This window comes from Mastigoproctus giganteus, chromosome 13, assembly GCF_048544385.1.
Source record: "Mastigoproctus giganteus isolate SK-2022 chromosome 13, ASM4854438v1, whole genome shotgun sequence".
NCBI classification, from domain to species: Eukaryota; Metazoa; Arthropoda; class Arachnida; order Uropygi; family Thelyphonidae; genus Mastigoproctus; species Mastigoproctus giganteus.
In genome coordinates, this window is record NC_143587.1 from 36,277,945 (window position 1) to 36,300,156 (window position 22,212).

The window sequence follows — 22,212 nt, forward strand, 5'->3', positions numbered from 1 at the left end:
GAAAGTTTTTAAAAGTTAGTTTATTTAGCCTTATTGACTAATTGTATAGTACACTTAGTCAATAAGGCTACAATAACTTTTAAGAACTCTCATGCAGTATAACAGTGTCATTTAGAGAGAGAAAAATTTCTCTAAGAATTTCATTCAAGAAGAATATTTGGATACCACAGGTTTCTTCTGAAATTTTTCTAATTTCATTTCTCTAAGAATTTCATTCAAGAAGAATATTTGGATACCACAGGTTTCTTCTGAAATTTTTCTAATTTCATTTCTCTAAGAAATTTCTTTTCTCTAAGAATTTCATTCAAGAAGAATATTTGGATACCACAGGTTTCTTCTGAAATTTTTCTAATTTCATTTCTCTAAGAATTTCATTCAAGAAGAATATTTGGATACCACAGGTTTCTTCTGAAATTTTTCTAATACCAAGCAATAATTTTGAAATGGCAAGCATGTGCATGTAGTGGGGGAGACAAATTAATTATAGAATCCCTAGTGAGGGAGATGAAGTTAATTACAGAATCCCCATAGCGACACTTGCAGTCCATATGAGAAGGGTATAATTCAGAAAACTGTGAAACCAGTTTGTACACAGTAAACAGGCTTCATAAAAAGTAGTCATATGTAAGACAGAAATACAATTAAGTAAAAATAAAATTTTTCTATAAATGAACATTTAATTGTACATATAAACCAATGTAAATTTCTTAAATGGGTTTAGTACATTAAATTTAATAATTAATTGGATGTATTAACTTAAATTTACACTGTCTTTATTAATTTGTTCAGGAGAGGTACCTTTTAAGAATGTAATGAAGATTTTTAAATACTGTCTATAAAATGCAGCAGCAAAGTACAAATTGGATGTATTTTAATGACTATGAATATTTCACTAAATAGCTAAATGGCTTAATTTAATCATATTAAATTTTTTATGCTACTGGAAGAAATTCACTGACAAGAACTCAAGCTGCAGACATCAATATCTGTGAGAGATGTGAGGGGGGGGGGGATCTGAAATTACCTTTTAGCATTACTTTGACATAGCAGTTTGCTTGTGGTATAAAAAAGAATTTTACAAGTTCTTAAATGCATTATTGGAGTTTTTTTTTTTTTTTTCCTTCTTCATGGAAATTTTTTCTATCACACCATAAATAGAGCATACATACAAAAAAACAAAGAAAAAAATCAGTAGGTAAAGCGGGATCAAAGAAGCTAACTTCTAATTCTGAGCATATCAGAACTATATTAAATATGTAAATGAAAGCTTCATTAATTTATCATACACAATTATCTGCTTCACTGTTATTGTATTTAGTATTATTTTTTTTTTCGCCTTTTTTTTTAGCAACAACTTTACCCATTTCAGAGCTTAACATATATAGTCAGTAGGAATATGGAAATATTTGCAGCCAGTGCTTTATGAATCAACCAATGACCTACACACATACAGATATGTACGTATGCACGCATATATCATCAAAACCTGAAATGTTAAATTCTGGAATAAATTTGAAACTAAGCAGGTTCAAAAATTTCAATCATTAAACTTTTTCTTTTTTTAATGACCAAAGTGGATCAAGCTGACTAAGAGGATCAGCAGGATCTGTTGACTGCTGGATAAGTGATCCACTTTGAATTTTAAAGCTCTCTCTTGTTATTCGTTTTTTTCCAGGCACTGCTAAAGGATCCAAAGTGAAACTAGCTGGATCCAATAAACTAGTGATAGAAGGAGTTGCATCACTTTCTGCATTTTTGGAGGAAGGGTCAGCATCTTGTATTCCTATGTCCTCATCTTTTTCACATGTTACAGCTACTTGAGTAGACCGAGTGAGATGACTATCTCCACTCTCTATACTTCCATTAACGGAAACAGGCAGTTGTACTTTTGCTTCTTCTGATTCTACATTTTTATTTTCAATGTCACTAACATCATCTTTCAAGGGAAGATCAACTGTTTGGAGAGAATCTCCACTTGCTGAGTTCGAACATGGGGTGTCTGTTTTAGGCACATTGTCTTTAGCTTCTGCTTCTGTTTCCTTTGAGGCTTCCTTATCTCCTAGTCCAAGTTTTGCCATTCCAGACTGCAGCTTAGCCAACCCACCACCACCTAAGATGAAATCTTCAGATGGATGACGAGAATGAGTATACCCACTACTTACATTGAGAATTTTGTCCTCAAAAGTAGCTTTATTTGTTAGAATACCTCCTGTAAGAAAGAAAGAAACAAGATATTAGCTAAATAATAGATTGCTAAAAAAATTCAGGTAAATAACTCAGTTAAAACACGTTACATTAGACATACAAATATGAGATGTGAGAATTAAAGCATTTCAAAGTTTTTTATTTCCTTGAATTTAGGAACTACTGGTAACAAAAAGATATGAATTGTGGCAATAAAGTTCCCAGACTGGCACTGTTGCCGTCATGTTCAATGAGGTTTGAAAATAAATGGCAGTATACAGAGATTGCCCAGTAGGCAGACAGGTTGCAGGTACCAACCAGTTTCATTAGTAGCGTTAATGTTCCATGTCACAATTTTGCAACGGAGCAGTGGATGAACACCAAAACTTGCTTTAAACTGGGCAAATGTGCAACAGAAATGTATGAAATGTTAAAAACTGTTTATGGTGATGAAATAAAGTCGTACCAGTGTATATGAATGGTATAAGCATCCAAAGACAGACAAGAGGACAGAACTGCAAAAGCTCAGGGAAATTGTGGCAAGACATTGTTTGACCCTAAGAATGATGGCTGATGAGTTGGATACGAACAAGGAGGCAATCTGTCAAATTCTGTATGAAGTTTAGGGAACAGGAAGGTCTGTGCAAAATCTGTGCCACACAACCTCATGGATGAGCAATGAAAAGTATCATCAGGCAAGTGTAATCAGATTACACTTGCCTGATGATACTCTGCTTCTGCTTACCTATGATTGTTTTTTTTTTTTTTTTTTCAAAGTTTTTGCATTCTGCTCTGAGCCAAGCCTGAGGCAGGATTCAAATGCACGACCTTTGGGTTGCCAGGCAGGCTCTTTACCCACCTGGCTAGCCCAGTCAACATCCCGTGATTGTCATGATAATGCTAATTTCCTCAACTGTATTGCCACTGGAAACGAGCATTGGGTGTTTTGGTAATTTTTGATTAAATGAGATGAAGCATCAGACTTCAAAATCGTCACCAAGGCTCAAAAAGTTCCATTTATAGAAGTCCAGTATCAAGACGATGCTGATCATGTTTTTCAACAAAACAGGGTGTGATTCACAAGGAATCTATACCTGAAGGGGAGAGAGATAGTCAATGCTATGTTTTTACATACAGGTGCTTCAAAGACTATTGAAGTGCATTTCCCAGGAGAGGCTGTAATTTAGAAAGGCATTTGGTTCTTGTTGCACAACAATGCTTCTGCCCATTCTGCACCAAAGGTGCAGAATGCAAAATAAAACCATTTTTGAGCTCCTTCACTTTGTGTTCTTTTTATTGAACCAGTCCGGGAACTTTATTGTCACACCTTGTATCTACCATCTTTTAGAAACCAGAAAATTTTTAATACAGGTTGACTCTGGAAGAAACGGGAGAGCAAAAAAGTGCATTTAACGAAAATTTTGATAGACATGTTAACATAAGCAAGCCAAATTGTCAAGGTTGTGGTAATTATACTGCTGAAGAAATTTAAACCCTATCGTTTAAAATTCAAAGATATTTCACAAATGAAATACTTTTGAATTTGATTAAAGAAAACAATTTTATATGTAAATCAAACTGCAATTACTATCACTATCATTAATGTAACCATTAAAAGCAAAAATGAAGTACTGCAATAATTCGCTATTGAAGAATTTTGTAAGGTATCAGGTGGTGAAGAATGCTTGGAATGAAATATAAATAACAACTTTGCCTACAAAATAAAAGGATGAGCCCCGCCAATGTCTGATACCACATACATTTTGTAAAAGGAATATTCAAAGGAAAGAATCAATCCTCAGGAAAGTTTAACCTTTTGTAAAATATTTAGCATATACTAAACACATGAATGATATTCTCTGTACTATCATGATCAGAGCCACCTAATGGTAGTGTTGAAGTCCATACTGATAAATAAATATATGCATAGTGACAAATGGGCCTGGAGTACTGGGGTCCATAGTTTAACAGATATTTATTTAAAGTATACCCAGTAAAATAAAATAAAATAAAATATTTCCAGAAGCTTTCGGAACTCGTGTCCCTTTCTCAACTGACAGAATTTTTGAATACATTACAAGCAAAGTGTGGCACGTTACTCATTCGTCATTGTTGTAGCACGGACGTGTGCTGCCTTGCGCCAGTGATCATCCATCAATAAAACGGTTGTCTCCAGGATTGGATGTATACGCATGCCTTTCTGGCGATTTAATGCCTTAGGGTTGTTCATTATGTTTAGTGACTCTAGCCATAGGCGGTGGCGAAAGTGTCGCGCGTGGTCCACTATCTCAAAGTCGCGCTTGGGGTCAAGATCGTGGTTGGTAGCCCAAAAATGTTCTGCAAGCGCGGACTGGTCAGTTTCGGCAAGCCGGATTGCTCTGTCGTGTTCCGTGAGGCGATCCTGGAGACGTCTCGATGTCTCACCTACGTAGCAACTGTTACAGGCCCTACAGGTGATACGGTACACTACATTGCTGCGTAAGACAGGTGTGACAGGGGTCTTCACACTGGAGACAAGTGAACGTAGGTTCCTACCTGGTAATTGTACACATTTTATGTTGTAACTTCTCAGGATCTTCGAGATACGTCCTGACACTCCTGGATAGTACGGAATGTAGGCGGATGATATGCCGACTTGCTTCGGAGGTCTTGGGTTGGAAGTAAGTTCTTGTGCCTGTAACAAGCATCTGTTTAGTACATGGGATGGATAACCGCATCTGGTTAAGTCCGCCTTCACACGGGAGATCTCGTTACGTCTAATTGTGTCGGTGCTGGAATGGCTCCAGGCCCTGGAGAACAGGGTGCGGGCAGTGCTATTGAGATGGCTTGGAGCGTGGCCGGACCCGTAGTTGGTGAATTGACCGCACCACATGGGTTTGCGGTATACTGAGGTCTCTAGATGTGGGCCTACGCGATGCACTAGCACGTCCAGAAACGGGAGCGAACCGTCCACCTCTGATTCTACGGTAAACTTGATGAAATTGGATAGAGAGTTGAGGTATTCTAGTAGTACCGTTTCAGAACCACGTGGTATTATGGTAAAAATATCGTCGACATATCTACACCACGTTGTAATAGGTGTAGGTGGGTTCTGGTGTATCTGCTTCTCCAGATCTTCCATGGCGATGTTAGCTACTACGGAACTGACAGGGGCACCCATAGCAGTGCCATGTACTTGTTTGTAGAGTGAGTCTTCAAAGGTGAAGATGCTGCTAGAGAGGCATAGGTTGAGGGCGGTACAGATGTCATCAGTGGATAGTGACGTCCTGGATTGGAGGCTTAAGTCGCTCTCAAGGAGCCTTCTGGCGCAGTGCACGGCCTGTTGGACGGGAATCGAGGTGAATAAAGAAACCACGTCAAATGATGCCATGACAGAGTTATCAGGGATTGAAATGTCCTTAATGGTGTTAATGAATTCACTGCTGTTTTTAACGGTGTGAGATGTATTACCTATAAGAGGCGAGAGGAGGCTCGCGATGTGTTTGGACAGTTCATACGTTGGGGCACTGCAGCAAGACACTATAGGTCTGAGAGGAATACCCGGTTTATGGATCTTTGGTAATCCGTAGAATTGTGGTAGTTGGCAGCCAGTAGCACGCAGAAGATGGTGAGTCGCGGTCGGGATCTTCTTATCTTTAAGCCATGCGTGGACAAGTTTATTAACATTTGCTTCCAGACGTTTCAAGACTTTAACGGGAGGATCAGGTAGAGGTTCATATACGTTAGGATCGAGTAATAGGGCCAAGGCTTTCTCTCGGTAGGCTGATCGGTCCAGCACAACAGTCCGGCGCCCTTTATCCGCAGGAAGTACAACGATGGAGTTGTCTTTTCTTATAGATGACAGGGCGGCACGTTGGCGGTGGTTGAGGTTTGAGCACGTTTTTCGAGTGTTGCGGAGGACTGCGGCAGTCTTGAATCGGATCTCGTTGGCAGTTTCTTCGGGAAGGTTGGTAATACTGGCTTCTATGCCCATAGCGAGCTGTGTGATGGGAGGTTTCGATGGTATAACGGCGAATTTCATACCGTTTGATAAAACACTCAGCTGCTCGTTGGACAGTTGTTTGTTACTTAGATTCAAGACGAAAGAAGTCGTGTCGTCTGAACGAGTGTTCGTCTTTAAGGAGTTAGTTTCTATGCTCAAGTTTATGAACTTGCGCTGTTGGCGTAAACGGTAGGTATCCGAGGTCTGACTAGCCCGATGGCAGATGGTATGTATAAGGTTTGTAAATACAATAGGCGAGACCTTACCTTGTATATGTTGTAACAGTCTGGACTTGTTGTAGTCAGCGTTCCTGATTTCACGGTGGAGATGGGATATCCATAAATTTAACGTGCGCAGGCTGAAGTTAAAGCAGGCACGATCCATATGAGAGTTGTGGAACGGGGCTTTGTATCGGAACCCTTTAGGTATAATTCGATTGCTTTTGCATCTGTGGGCGAAGCGTAAATGTTGCCTGTAGCGAGCTATTGAGAGGAAGCACTTTTGCAACTGTGCACAATCGTTGTAGGTATTATGGCCATAAAGTGATCGAATAGTGACAAATGGGCCTGGAGTACTGGGGTCCATAGTTTAACAGATATTTATTTAAAGTATACCCAGTAAAATAAAATAAAATAAAATATTTCCAGAAGCTTTCGGAACTCGTGTCCCTTTCTCAACTGACAGAATTTTTGAATACATTACAAGCAAAGTGTGGCACGTTACTCATTCGTCATTGTTGTAGCACGGACGTGTGCTGCCTTGCGCCAGTGATCATCCATCAATAAAACGGTTGTCTCCAGGATTGGATGTATACGCATGCCTTTCTGGCGATTTAATGCCTTAGGGTTGTTCATTATGTTTAGTGACTCTAGCCATAGGCGGTGGCGAAAGTGTCGCGCGTGGTCCACTATCTCAAAGTCGCGCTTGGGGTCAAGATCGTGGTTGGTAGCCCAAAAATGTTCTGCAAGCGCGGACTGGTCAGTTTCGGCAAGCTGGATTGCTCTGTCGTGTTCCGTGAGGCGATCCTGGAGACGTCTCGATGTCTCACCTACGTAGCAACTGTTACAGGCCCTACAGGTGATACGGTACACTACATTGCTGCGTAAGACAGGTGTGACAGGGGTCTTCACACTGGAGACAAGTGAACGTAGGTTCCTACCTGGTAATTGTACACATATGCATATTTGATATGCATGATATGCATATTTGCATATTTGATATGCATGATATGCAATTATGATATGCATATTTGCTGATTATATCACTATTGGATTGTTGTTTTCTACAGCAGCATGTTTGGGAGGCAACTAGAGGGAGTAATACTCTTGATCTGATTATCAGTAGTGATTCTTCATGCATTAAGAATCTGCAGATAAAGGAACCACTAGGTGGCAGTGATCACAGTGTGCTGAAGGGGGATTTACTCAAAGAGTAACTACCATCAAGGGTAAAGGGAAGGGTTTTTGCTTTCGTAAAGGTGACTACAGTGGGAAGATGATGTTACCAACAGCAAATTCAAAATGCGAAGTATTCAAAGAATTAATCTTGGAAACTACTAGGCTTTTCATACCAACTAAGAAATATTGTTCAGGCCTAAATGGATGTCAGATGAACTAATGAGACATGTGGCAGAGAAGAAAAATGCATGGGATACATATTTATTAACAGGTGACACAGAAGCCTATGATAGATATAAGCTGGTCTGTAACCAAGTCACAAAGGAGGTTAGGCAGGCAAAGGCAGATTACGAGAAATCTTGGGCAACGGATGCAAAGAAAAACAGCAAAGAGTTCTTTTGCTTATGTAAACTCCAGAAGGAAGGGGTTGAATCAGATTAGTCCACTTGATATCAATGGTTCAACTGTTGATGATCCTGCTCAGGTAGCTAACAAATTAAATGAATATTCTGCATCTCCATTCACACATGAGGAGCTATTCAGGGATGGGAATGCCAGAGGTGTATTAAACTCTGGCAGTAAGCTAGACAATCTTGTAATAACTGAGAGTAAAGTGGAGGAGAAATTGAAGATAAACATAAGAAAGGCACCTGGGGTGAATTGAATCTATCCAGTTATATTAAAGGAGGCAGCAAAGGAAGTAAGCAAACCCTTAGCCATAACTATGAGAGCTTCCTTGGACTCAGGGGAGGTACCCATAGACTGGAGATGTGAAAATGTGACCCCAATCCACAAAGGAGGATCAAAATGAGACACAGGTAATTACAGACCTGTTAGTTTAACTTCTGTTCCAGGGAAATTAATGGAGGCACTGTTTAAGAAGCTTAACCTGCAATGCTTAAGAAGCATTGCAGGATCATCTAGACAAGTCTTCAGTTCTACCTTGGACAAAGCATGGGTTTGTTAAGGGGGAGTCTTGTCTGACCAATTTGATTAGATACTATGATGTAGTCACAAAGGAACTGAATGCAAAGAATAATTTTGATATCATACATCTTAGAAAGGCTTTTGATACTGTTGCGCATGGAAGACTGCTGCTATGGATAAAGAGATGGTTGAGTGGAAGAGGACAGTGATAATCAATGGACACTGCTCTTTGTGGACTAATGTTATTAGTGGAGTCCCCCAGGGTTCAGTGTTGGTTCCATTGTTTTCTGTATTCATTAATGATATTGATGATGGTATATCAGGCTTAATATCCAAGTTTGCAGACGATAACGAAGGTCAGCAGGGTTGTTAATGACAGTACGCTGTGGCAACAGGATCTAGAAAAGTGGAGCAGATGGGCTGAGAGGTGGCAACTGAAGTTTAGCATTGACAAATGTAAAATACTGCATATGGGAAGCAGTAACCCCAGAGTAACGTATCAGCTATGTGGTACTATACTGACTGTGGCAGAGTGAAAAGGACCTGTGGTAATTGTGCAGGCAGATATGAGTTTTCTGAGTAGTACAGATGGTTTGCAAAAGTAGCTCATGGTGTCTTGTCAATGATATACAGGAATTTTTCTAGCAGGGATAAGGAAGTGTTTATCCCCTTGTATAAGGCAATGGTGAGGCCACACCTTGAGTACTATATACAGGTCTGGAGGCTTCATTTTAAGAAGGATGTAGAGCTGTTGGAATGAGTACAGAGAAGGGCAACAAGATTAGTGAATGGAACAAAGGGTTGCTCTTACGAAGAAAGAGCTTAAGTTTTGTAAATTAGCGTCTGTAAACTAGGCACCTGCGAGGTGATCTGATTGAGTTGTATAAAGCCTTGAATGGTTTGAGCGTGCTCAATGCTGATGGGATTCTTCCTCTTGCTCAGATTAACGCCTGAGAGGGCATATTCAAATTAAGGAAGGACAGTTGTAGGATGGATGTGCGGAAGTTTGCCTTTAGCCAGTGGGTGTTTGATTACTGGAACAAACTTTCATCTGTTGTTGTAGAAGTTGATAGCTTAAATAGATTCAAGGCAGAACTAGACAAACATTTGGAGTGAGTGGATGGGTGAAATAAGGCTTTTTTTTTTTGGCTGATGTTATATGAGCTTGCTCTCTTTCACACATGCCTTTGCTAATGCTAATATTTGGAATCAACACAAAATTGCTGGAAACCATAAAAGCCACAAATATTTTAAAAGTTAGCAGGTATGAAAAATTAAATGAATATATAATATAAACCGATAATAAAAACCTAAAATAATCAAATTAACTGATATTAATTGAACTACTATGGTAAACAGTAAAAATCTTATAGCAAGATGGCAACCTGTTAACTAGGTTGTGTTTCAGAATATTGTGAAATTTTTTATTACAATTCTGTCTTCAATTCATTCTGATTGTTTATTTCTAGATTATCAGAGTCAATCAATGTCGTATCCAGGTATCATATTATGATGACTAGAGTTTTGAGTGTTTTTTTTTTAGATAGACCTAGGAACATTTATAAACATGGTTAAGGCGAGCCATATGCACCTCTCTGCTCACCCTTGAAGTAAATCAATGGGCATGTTCTTTTAATCACAACTCAGTTTCTCAGTAATCTATTTTACTTTCCATGATCATCTCTTAAGGCAGTAGTTTCCAAACTGTTCACTTGAATTACACTTGGAACTTAAAAAAAAAAAAAAAAAAAAAGCTCTACACACTGCACACTATTTGTGGCATATTTAAAGAATGATTGCCACCAAAGTGAATAGTTTTCCTAATCTCATGGAACACTGAAAAAGGTCAGAATGCACAGTTTTCAAAGTACTGTTTAACCCATCTCTATGGAGAATGTTTTTTTGTTGTTATTCTCCCCTGCAGACTATCATTTATGGAGAGAGAAAAAAAAAACAAAAAAAAAAAAACAAACAAACAATGCAGCACCAAAGATTTAGCAAATAAAGCCAATTAACTGATTAGATCCCTTAAAGAGTCTGCAAAGTGCATATCCATATAATTTCCTTTAATATTATACAGAAATAAATCACATTTGTTGTATTGTCACTGAAGACAAAAGGATTAATTTCTAACAATCCCAAATTTTTGCCATTTTTTAAGGCAGACAGTACCTTAATGGTTTTGAAGAAAAAGAATTTTGAATTAAAGATGCAACACACACACTTCTCTCCCACATGACCCAAAAGAGTTTACAAACATCATTATTTCCATTTCGATATACAAAATTTTATAATATATGTCTTCCTAACATCTTGTCAACAGAGGTTATAAAGGTTATAATGTGTTTTATATTGGTGCAGTTGAGTTACGTTGTAATCAGGATTATAATAAGATCTCTGGGGAATTTGATGTTCATTTATTCAAATACAAGGACCAAACAATGAATCAAATAGTAGCTGCTTCATTTGTAAAGGATGAATGAAGTCACCTAGGGTACAAACTCATTAATGAAAATGGCACCAATAAGTGCAGATGGAATACAGATATTATAGATTTTAAAAGTGAACCTTTTAATAGCAGGGGAAATTCCTTTGAAGTTTGGGAGGAGGGGGAACCTGGATTTTAGATTATGACTAATTTAATCTTAAAATAACTACTTATGACCTCTTATTGTTATGATAATGTCTTTAGCATTAAGGCACTGTGTTTGTCTCAACTATGTTTTGATAATAATTATCCACAGCCAGAGTAATCTTGTTTTTTTCATTTTACAACTCAAGAATAAATGAACTCCAAATCATAGTAATCATAAATTATATTCCATGTGAATCTACAGCCATAAGTGAATTGTCAAACTTCACATAATGTGCATCCTCAGATATATTGCAAATATTGAGGATTGAATGCACTGCTTCCTCATAAAACTCAAAAGTAATGACAGACATGTTATTAACTTTGTCTTTTAATCCCATTTCACTTCTTTTCCCACCATCTGCTAGCTGAGGACATCAAGCTCCCTTATAACTTATTTTTTCCCTTCAGTGGTTTTTGATTGGTATTAGCATTAAAGGCAATTGATGCAAGGAAGCCAAGTTTATTAGGCAACCTTAAAAAGTGTCCTAGCATTTTTATTATTTAATTTAATTTTGGCATGATGAGCCAGTAAGAAAAGTTCAAGAGCATTTCTTTCTAAAGAAATTTCATTGATGCAATTCTTTTGGCATTTTTTTTTTTTACTGTGTGGATGAAACCTCATTAAAAATTGTTGCTTTGTTTTTTGAAGTGGATGATTAGCATAATTTAGTTCTAGAATTTGATTATCTCTGATGAATATGATGGCCATTTATTTAGAATTTATTTTGAATCATACACCATATGTTAATTACATTTGCAAAAAGAAGGGTTAAAGTACTATATTTCATTAATGATGGTGACACCAGTGGGTCCAGGTTAACTATAAATATCACAGATCTGTAAAAGTGCATCTTTTTATTGGATTATCAGGGATATTCTTTCAAAGTTACAGGTGAGTTACAGATATTTATAAATTTAAGATGCAATCTTAAAATAATTAATTATTCATACACCATCATAAGTTCACTAATCAAAGCTCCTTCTAGGTAGTCTTGAAACTACTGTCATGATGGTGCCTTAGTGTTTAAGACTTCTGGTCTCTATCACTGGAGAGACTAAAGTGTCCTCATGGTTGGACATTGAATACAAAGATACAATTTCTAATTATTTCAAATGCTTCCAATGAATGATGTCACTACACCTCTTTGATTAATTCTAAAATTCATGAGGAAATTTATTTCTTACACTCTTTCAATTTCATAGAATGATGCTGATACACTGGTGTGCAAAACTTAAGGACCAGCACAATTTCTAAAGGAGTTTTACAACCACAAAATCTTTACTAAGGTACTCTTTACTGATGAGAGTAGATTCAGTCTCAGCAGCAAATCTGAACATCAGCTAATCTGGCAAGAGGTTGGCACATGGTATCACCCAGCAAACATCACTGAAAGGGATCGATATGGCAGTCAAGGTTTTCTCTTCTGGGGAGGTATTATCTTGGATGGACGTAACACAACTCCAGATACTGGAAGGCAGTACTGTAACCAGTGCATGTACTGTACTGAGGTAATCCTTCCCCATGTGCATCTTCTGAGGTGCCATTGGTCCCGAGTTCGTGTTTATGGATGATAATGCCACACCCCATCACACTGCAGCTGTTGATATGCTTTTGGAAAATGAGGACATTGTTTGTATGGATTGGCCTGCCTGTTCCACCGATCTAAATTCCATGAAACACATATGGGATGCTCTGGGAAGATGCCTAGCAGCAGGTCCACACCCACCAGAAAATGTTCACCAGTAAAGCTGAAGATGGTGCTGACAGAGGAATGGACGATGTTACCACAAGAACTTATCAACAACATTGTTATAAGTATGGACAGGCAGTGCAAAGCCTGCATTAACATTAGGGGTGGCCATATCTCCTACTGAGGACTGCCTGTTCCCTTTGTTCCATCTTTGGCAGTGATATGGCAGCCAGTGCTACGTTGCCATTTTTGAATCAAGTCCCTCTGTACCGTTTTGTTTCCGTTGTTTCCCTCATTTCTATACCTCACGAGGTCCCTTAGGTATGCTTTTCCTATATCCGGGCCTCCTATCAGAAGCTACAGGTGAAAACCTGACTGGTCCTTAAATTTTGCACACCAGTGTATGTACAGGAACTCCCTGGCTTATGTAATACTCAACTTAAGTTTTTGCTGGACGGTGCCAACTTAAAAAAAATCGTGGAAACGTATTTTGCTTCCCATAGGAATAAACGGAGGTATTGTGAAATATCGTAATATGTACTCAATAGCAGATTGTTTTTTTTTTTTTTTTTGGTAATTTGTTCCATTCCAAGACCATGGAAGTTGAAATTTTTGCTATATAACTAAGCTATTTATCTCTCTAAAAGGTAATTTTTATAATGGAAATTGCACTACTAAACTTTCATTGTTATCATATGTTCCGTTACAAGAATAAATTTTGAACGCCTTTGTGATATTTTTCTAAAACACATTTCTTGAAGTCACTACCATAAAACAATTTGCACTTTCCAGTTTATTGGGTTTTTCTGTTAATGCAATCTATTATAAATGGGTAGTAAACTCGATCTTATTGCATTTATGATAATACCAATCACTGGAATTCTGTGGGTTTTTAAATTATGGTATTATGGTGAAACGAGTTCCCCTTCACTGAAATCTTCAATCATATAAAAAACATAAATAAATTTTCAAAATCTTCTCTTCATTCTTATTTACTTATTACAATGATGAAGGGAAAGGGACCATTTAAGCAACAGAACCTCCAGTGCGCCACCCAGGCAATTTGCCTATCTGCACAAAAGTCTTAATTTTTGTTTTATTACAGTTTTATTTATGTGATTTATCATCACTGCAATAGTTATCAGGCCAGAATTATTCTAAACATTTTTGTTGATTGAATGGCTTGTTATATCGGTCTTTAGCCTGTGGGTCACACAGAGATAAGCAAATATCCCGTGTAACCACAGTTACCGCCCCTTCCTCGTGGAGGAAGACCTCTACTCGAACGGAGGTTAAAATTGTTAAACTTTGGCTTTATAAAATGTTAAAACTGTAGTCTCACACTGAGTCTCTTTCCAAGCATAGCACTACTCATTAAAGCCTTACCTACCAGGCCAATGACAAGCCACGGCACCTCCATATACAGACCCATAACCACAGACAACATCACTTAAAACATTTTAATCATAATCTGTTCTTCTCCGATGTTCTGCTGTTTCTTTTCTGCGTTTGCAATTTATACAACAAGGTGGCATTTCCTTGTTCACACAATCTTTATAGGAATGTCCTTCAATGGAACAATATCCGCAAAACACTTTCATTTTACAGAACTTTGCGATATGGCCAAAAGCCATGCATCTGTAACACTGGGTCACCGTGACAATGTCACGGACCCGACAGGCAGACCAATTCACAAACACTTTTCCTTTTCTAATCAACTGTTTATGGACCGGACCTGCTATCTGCACTATCCAATTATTCAATTTCTTGCTCTTTGCTTTATTCACACTTATCACGTTAAAACTTTCTTGGAATACTTCTTGGTTTACTCCATAATCTTTCAAGTTCTTAATCCACAATTGTTCTTTCAACTCTTCTTTATTCACATCTAGTTCCACATCATAAATCAGAATTTTAGGATTTCGCTTCTTTACCTTATCCACACACAATTTTAGTTCTTTAAACTTTGGACAATCAACGAGCATATCTATATCCTTTTCTGACTCTACTTCAAGGACGATCTTCTTATCCTGTACAGCTCTTAAATTTTGTACTTTAACATTCTGTAGTTCAGGTCTCACCTTTCTAATTAAATCTTTTTTAATATCTTCACTACATTTATGTTTACTGTTCTTGGTGGTGATAATTGCCACTCTGGGTTTTGCAACACACTTTTCTTTTACCACAGTAGCATATTCCTTTTTATATTTTTCTTGAATATCTTTCTTTTCAGCCTTACTTACTTGTAGGTCTATCTCCAACTTTACTATGACCATTTCTAGATCATCCCATATTTCCATAATCTTGGTTGCTACATTGCCCGTTACTCGATATTCTCTTTGCAATAGGAGAGCCCTTAATCTCCCTCGTGCCTCCACTATTTTTTCTAATCCAGTTACCACCGGTCCTTGTTCTGAACTTTTTATCATAGAGTTCAACAACTTCATACTATGTATCATTTCTAATTTCTTTTCTGGTGTCCAAATCTCCTGCTTTTTCCCTTTAGAAGCTGTATCCTGTGATGTCCCAGTACTATCAGATTTTTGCTTCATTTCTTCAGGAACTATTTCTTCCACCTCTTCCTGAACCTCAGAGTTTTCACTCTCTGAATCTTCTAAATCACTATCTGCTTCCATCTCAATATCTGCTTTTTTCTTGGAAAGAGAGCCAGCGCTCAACTTTTTACTGGACATATTAAAAGGCTGTAATTGCCCACTATTTACAACTTTAACTTCATAATACAATAGTCTTTACTTCAACTCAAAACACAAGAATCAAAAAATCTATTCACAAACTTATTTAAAAACACCCCCCACTCAAGTGAAACGAGTGGGGGTCCCAAAAGCTTTAAACTTGAGGGCACAAAATGCAATTTTAAACTAAATTCTCTCTGCCCCACCAACTCAATACCCGTTTAGCCGGTCAGGGGGATGAACCCCTAACTGCTCACCCCAGACGTCGAGAACGTAGGGCAGCTAATCAATGCACTTCGTGCAACCGAAAACTTGAAAAGTAACAAATCAATAAAAAGAAATTTCAATCAAACTTCACTAATTACACTTCTGATAAGTCACTCAGTCAAGTCCCCAAAAACATAAATAAATTTTCAAAATCTTCTCTTCATTCTTATTTACTTATTACAATGATGAAGGGAAAGGGACCAACAGAAAGTGCAAGTGCTAGCAGTACTAGGAAACGAAACAAAATTGATTTAGAAATAAAGATGAAAATGATTAAGAAGTAAGAAGCAGGACAAAGTTTGTCATCTATTGCACGGGAATTAGGTCTCACTGCTTCAACAGTGAATACTAATTTAAAGGACAGTGTGCATATAAAAGAACATGTTAAAGGATCAATGAATTTAAGATCAACAGTGATCACAAAACAGTATTCAGGTGCTGTATCAAAGATGGAAAAGCTATTAATAACATGGATGGAAAATCAGATTCAGAAGCAAGTGCCCATGAGTCCAATGGCCATTCAAGCAAAAGCAAGAAGTATTTATGAAGATATTAAGGATAAGTATGGCAAACCCCAAGCCAAGTTCATGACAAGCAACGGGTGCTTTAATAGATTCAAGCATCGCACTGGTTTCCAAAACATTAAAGTATGCGGTGAAGTTGCCAGTGCTGATTCTGCAGCTGCAGGAAATTGTGATGTGTTGGAAACCTCCCTTCTAAATCTCCAAGCTCTCAACTTCCGCAACGGCATGCTTATCAGCTGGAGAGTTAATTCTGGCAACGATGCTTTAATGGTAAAACTTGCTGACATTATGCCAGTCTCCTCTCTCTTTTTTAATTTTATAATTTTTGTAACTTTGTACACTTTTCTGTGCATGAAGTAAAAAAAATTGAATGAATAATTCTATTTACACGTTCGTTGAACATTTCTTTTTTGCTTCAATCAAATTCAGCATGCACGGTTGTGAGTGCTGCTGCATAAGCATTTAGGGAAATTCCAATTTACATGGTTCCGTGGAACACTACCCTTATGTAAGTTGGGGAGTGGCTGTACATAAAAAAAATGACCATATTACAGTTATAGGGTACAGCTGTATATATTTCGTGATGTTTTATTTAATGGCATTAACAAAAGCAATGGCATTTAAATCCAATGGTTCTCTTCCATTTCAGCACTCTGAGCGTGCCACTTTATTAATGACAATATAATCAAGTCCTGTACCCATTATTTTTCTTTTTGTTTCCCAAGGTATTTTTTTTTTTTTTTTTAATTTTTTATAATTGAGGACATACTTTCCCAAACAAATGGTGCCATCTGTACATTCTTGTCTTTCCAAAACCCAGAAAAGACCCTAGCAATCTGCAGAACTACCAGCCCATGCTCTGACTAGCTGTATGAGCAAGATAATGGAAAAAATTATCAATGCTCGACTAACCTGGTTCCAAAAATACAATATGATCTCCTCAACCTCATGCAGAGTGGTTTCGATGAAGTTAGAGCCACCCCCAATCTGCTGGTTCAGTCAGAAATAATATCTGCAATGCTTTTATATAAAAAGAACACCATGTTATTTTGTTTGACACGGAAAAAGCATTTTGATGCTGCATGGAAGATATGGAATATTACAGGACCTATATGACTTAGGATTGCAGGAAAATCTCCCACTGTTCATGAAAAACTTTCTGCATGAATGGACCTTTCAGGTTTGACTCCATAATCATAATGATCAATGTTACCAAGCGGAAAGGGTCAGTATTTAGTGCCACTTTATTTATCATAAAAATAAACTTGAAAATGCAGAACCTATCAAAAACAGTATCAACCACTCCATATGCAGATGACCTCAGTATCTCCTGCCATACCCCCAATATGCGAATGGTGGAAAGAGAAAGATAGTTACAAGGTACCATCAGCAAAATTGTTACATCGATTAGCAACAATGGCTTCCAGCTCTCATTTCAAAAGACCTATGGGACACACTTTTGTAGAAAATGAAATCTACACCCAGATACAGAACTTCGACTGGACAGTCAAATAATTCCTATAGTTTCCGACATCCTCCTTCCATGTGCAATTTTTGATAAAAAAAAAAAAAAAACTTAAAAATCTTGCATAAAAATCTAATCTGTGACAACGTGGGTAGCTGATTGATTTATACTGCTGCATCTGTACTACACACTAATATGGTCACAACTAGATTATGGCTCTGTAGTGTACAGCTCTGCTAGACCAAGTGCATTATGGTAGCTTGATCCTATACATCACACTGGTCTTTACCTTGCACTCAGTATGTACTGTACACCTCCAATCCAGTCTTTATGCTGAAGCCAATGAACTTTCCTTACATTTATGCAGAAAAACTCTCCTAGTAAGCTATGTGGCAAAACCCAAAGGACAACCAAATCATCTAACTTGGAAATTACTTTTCTTTCCAAAATGGGGGAACCTTTACAGAGCCTATCCATCAATCAACCCATCAACAGGGATATGTCTTCAGTCTACAGTTGGTGAGTAGCAACTTGACTTAAATAATATAACATCTATTCTCCCTTCTACAGTAGTTCCCTGGATGTACCAAGACCCACCATGAAATTTATCACTTTCAAAATTGGGAAAAAATTCACACTTCCAGCAGAATATATTACAATTGTACTCGTCACTGAGAGTACAATATGCACAGTTCACTCCAGTGTATACACCTGGAACGAAAACTGACAGTCATGTCGGTACAGCTGCAGTTTTTCCCACTATCACCATAACTAAGAAACTTCCAACTGAATGTAGCAGCTTCACTGCAGAACTCTGTGCTATGCAATTATTATAGCTTTAAATTTTGCGTGAGCAACAACCCTACCACTCTCAATCAGTGCAATTCAAGGCTATACAGTGGAAGAAAAGTACAACAATCCATTATTCATACAGATCCAGGTTATTCTAACCAAATGAAATCAAAAGAGCCAGAGCATCACCTTCTGCTGGATCCCTGGTCATAGCAGTATCCTGGGAAATGAGCGTGCACATTTAGCTGCCAAAACTGCAATTAACACTATTGAGCCTTCCTTCAATGCATCATTCTCAGGTCACAAGTCTATCATCAAGCAGCAATATGCAAAAAAATGGAAATAAATCTGGGAAGCTAAACTAACAAGTTATTCCATATAAAGAAAGACCTGAAAGCATGGAAATCCAATATCAGAGGTAACAGACAAGAAATTATACTTGCTAGACTCCAAATAAGACATACACACCTAACTCATCTGCATCTACTTAAGGCTGCCAATCCTCCAGAATGTCCAAACTGTAATACACAGCTCACAGTTTGACATTTGCTTATAGATTGTCCCTTACACAACAGACACAGACAGTCTGCCTTTGGCCTGTTTTCTATCATAAGTAGACTTTTTACATTAGCTCAACTGTTAGCAGATACACCGGATGTAGCCAGAATTTTTACCTATCTCGAATGCATTTGATAATATAAAAAAAAAAGTAAAATATAATGCATTGTAAATATTAAAAAAACAAAACAAAAAACTTCCAGTAAACTGTCTTTTCTCACCTGAGATTAAGCCCATTATGGCCTAGCTTCCCTTGCACCATTAAACCCAAAGAAAGAAACAAAAACTGTGTAGCTTTCTTTTGGGCTACTATATATGAAGATAACACAAAATATTGAATCTATCAATTCAATCTACCTTCTGAAATACAAATTTCATTTCAATCCCAGGATATTATTTCAAGCCTTATTACTGAAACAGTGTAAATAATTATGCAAATAAACAAAACTGTTAGAAGGTAATGATGCATAATGAAAAACATTAAATTTCAAAAAATTAAACTTTCATTTAAATTTAATTTGCAACAAGAGAAAAACAGATTTATTGTATCATTCTACTTAACTTGCATGATCTTCATCAGAATTTTGGGTAGCTTTCTTTTGGGCCATACTATACACGAAGATAACACAAATTATTGAATCTATCAATTCAGTCTACCTTCTGAAATACAAATCTCATTACAATCCTAGGATATTATTTCAAGCCTTATTTACTGAAACAGTGTAAATAATTATGCAAATAAACATAAGTATAACAATCCAAAACCTGTTCCTTAATATCTGATTTTGAAATTTTCTTTTTTATTGGTCTAGAGCCCATAAAGGGTGCTATTTTACTTCTTTTTGTACAATGTAAAATTATCTGCAAAGGCAATTTAATGATAATTTGTGTGTAGTAATTTAATGTATACTTACATGTCAACAATTTTTCTTACATATACTCAGTGTGATATTGATCTAATTATAATTTTGATAAAACCAGACTGGAAGTTGGGACCATATATTTAGCCTAAAGATCTGTTAAATTAAATAAATCTTTATTGCCAAGGATATACATACAAACAGCAAAGTATATATATAAAGACAAAGTTCCCTCCACAGTAGGAAATATAGCCAGGGGATTTACATAGTAGAACTACAAGGTGCAACTAAAAAGAAATGAAAAATATATTTTAAATCATTTATTATTATAAATACAACAATTTCAATGTTTATCCCCTTCAAAGTACTTTCTTACAAATATAATGGAAATATTTATTTATCTGAAATAAATTCATGTAGGGTGATGAAAAGTGAGAATTATTACCAAGGTTGAATATGGTAAATATAAATTAATGAATTATTGTTAAGTTTGAATATGGTAAATATAAATGTTTGAATATTAAGGTTGAATATGGTAAGTATTAAGGTTTGAAAATACTGGATTTAGAAATAGAGAGGTTACATATGGTGTGAATTAAATAGCAGTTAAATGGAGACAAGAATAATAAGTAATACAACAAGGGTGAACTAAGAGTAAACAAAACAGTGACCCATATTAGGGAAGGAGTGGTCATTTGAAAGTGAGTCCAAAAAGGTTTACTAATAGAAGGAATAACAGGACCATGAAATAGGGTTATGAAGGCCATTTGATCTATGCTGCATACTGGACAGAAATAACTAGTGACGGGACATTCTTGCATTTGCATCAAGAAAACAGAGCCACTGTGGTGGGGTTTATATAAGTTGGTGATATTTAGCAAGGAAAGCGTAAACATGAAAATAGCTACTCTTGCAGGCGTTCAGCATAGATGAAAGAATTGTTTTGCTGAAATGTCAAACAAACAGGAAGACAAGGTAATTACAAGACAGGGATTTGGTCTGTTATGCAAGAGAGTAGTGGTACATTTTTAGGCAACTAGGAAGCAGTGAAAAATTAAGCATAGTATTTGGATTGGTTGAAAGTCCTGTGGGAGGAGGTTCAAACTGCTGAAGGAAAAAAGGGGGCGAGTTTTAAGTTCTGGGTTGAAGTTGAAGGTTTTTTTTTTTTTTGTGTTCATGTCCAGAATTTGTGGAAGCAAGATGAAGAATAAAAAAAAAAAAAAAAAGGAGGGGGTGGGGGGAGAATAGTGAGGTGGAGAGAATGCAAGAACATGCGGACTGAAAGTGATGTTTTTTTTTTTGAAAGCGCACACGAGAGGGAAACATTCTGAAGTATAAAGTAAGGGTAGAGTTGTCCATCAGTTAAGTGATCGGCACGTCTAGCAACGAAATCGCATGATGCATTTCTGTAAAGAATGTGCAAGAAACTACAAGTGCGTCTAGAGTCAGGTCCCGTCAAGAATGACCCAGGGATGAAGATATGTGAGCTGAGAAATCTACATGAGGAGTGTCCAATCAGCCCGCGAAGAAGAGATAAACTACCAGAAAGATCTGAACGGATGTAGTAGTAGTGGCATGTGATGCAAGAAAGCAACACATCAGTGTGATTTCATGTGAAAAGCCTGTGTGCCACGGAGAAAAAGGCCTGACGTAGCTGAGTGGTCAGGAGTGAGAGTGCATAGCACACGTTCCTTGAATGGAACGGGGTTCAAGCTCGTGATTACTAAATATGATAAATATTTGTATTGACGATTGTAAACTCTACCAACTTGGTTGCCGTGCCGGAGTATAAATAGAAAAATTTAATTTAATGAAGTTTCCAGATGATACAAAGGTTTTTTTTTTTTTAGGAGCATTAGCAACTAAAGCCATATTGCTCCAGGGATATGCAGTGGTCATTCCCTGACCTTTCTGCATCCTCTGTATTTGGTGGTCACGGGCCGGGCTCGAACCCCGGTCTAATCAAGAAGCGTGTGCTACGCACTGCTGCTCCTGCCCACCAGACTACGGAGGCACCTGATACAAAGGTTGGCAGGGTTGTTAAGGACAGTAAACACAGTATGCTACTGCAACAGGATCTAGAGAAGTTAGGTAGATGGGCTGAGAAGTGACAAGAAGTTTAAAATTGACAAATGCAAAGTACTGCATATGGGTAGCAGCAACACAAAAACGTACCAACTGTGAGGTACTACACTCAGGGAGGTGGAGAATGAAAAAGACGTGGGGATAATTGTGCA

The 22,212-nt window shown here is 37.3% G+C and overlaps 1 protein-coding gene across 1 annotated transcript in view; it reads right to left on the reverse strand.

Annotated features, from left to right (window-relative positions):
* Positions 1-1,303: 1,303 nt before the first annotated feature.
* The window catches only part of mop (tyrosine-protein phosphatase non-receptor type protein myopic), a 289,765-nt gene continuing 268,856 nt past the window's right edge, over positions 1,304-22,212 (reverse strand). The window contains exon 26 of the mRNA XM_090387729.1: positions 1,304-2,209. Within this exon, the coding sequence (XP_090243855.1) occupies positions 1,545-2,209 (665 nt within the window). The 3' untranslated portion in view covers positions 1,304-1,544. The remainder of the gene's footprint in view (positions 2,210-22,212) is intronic.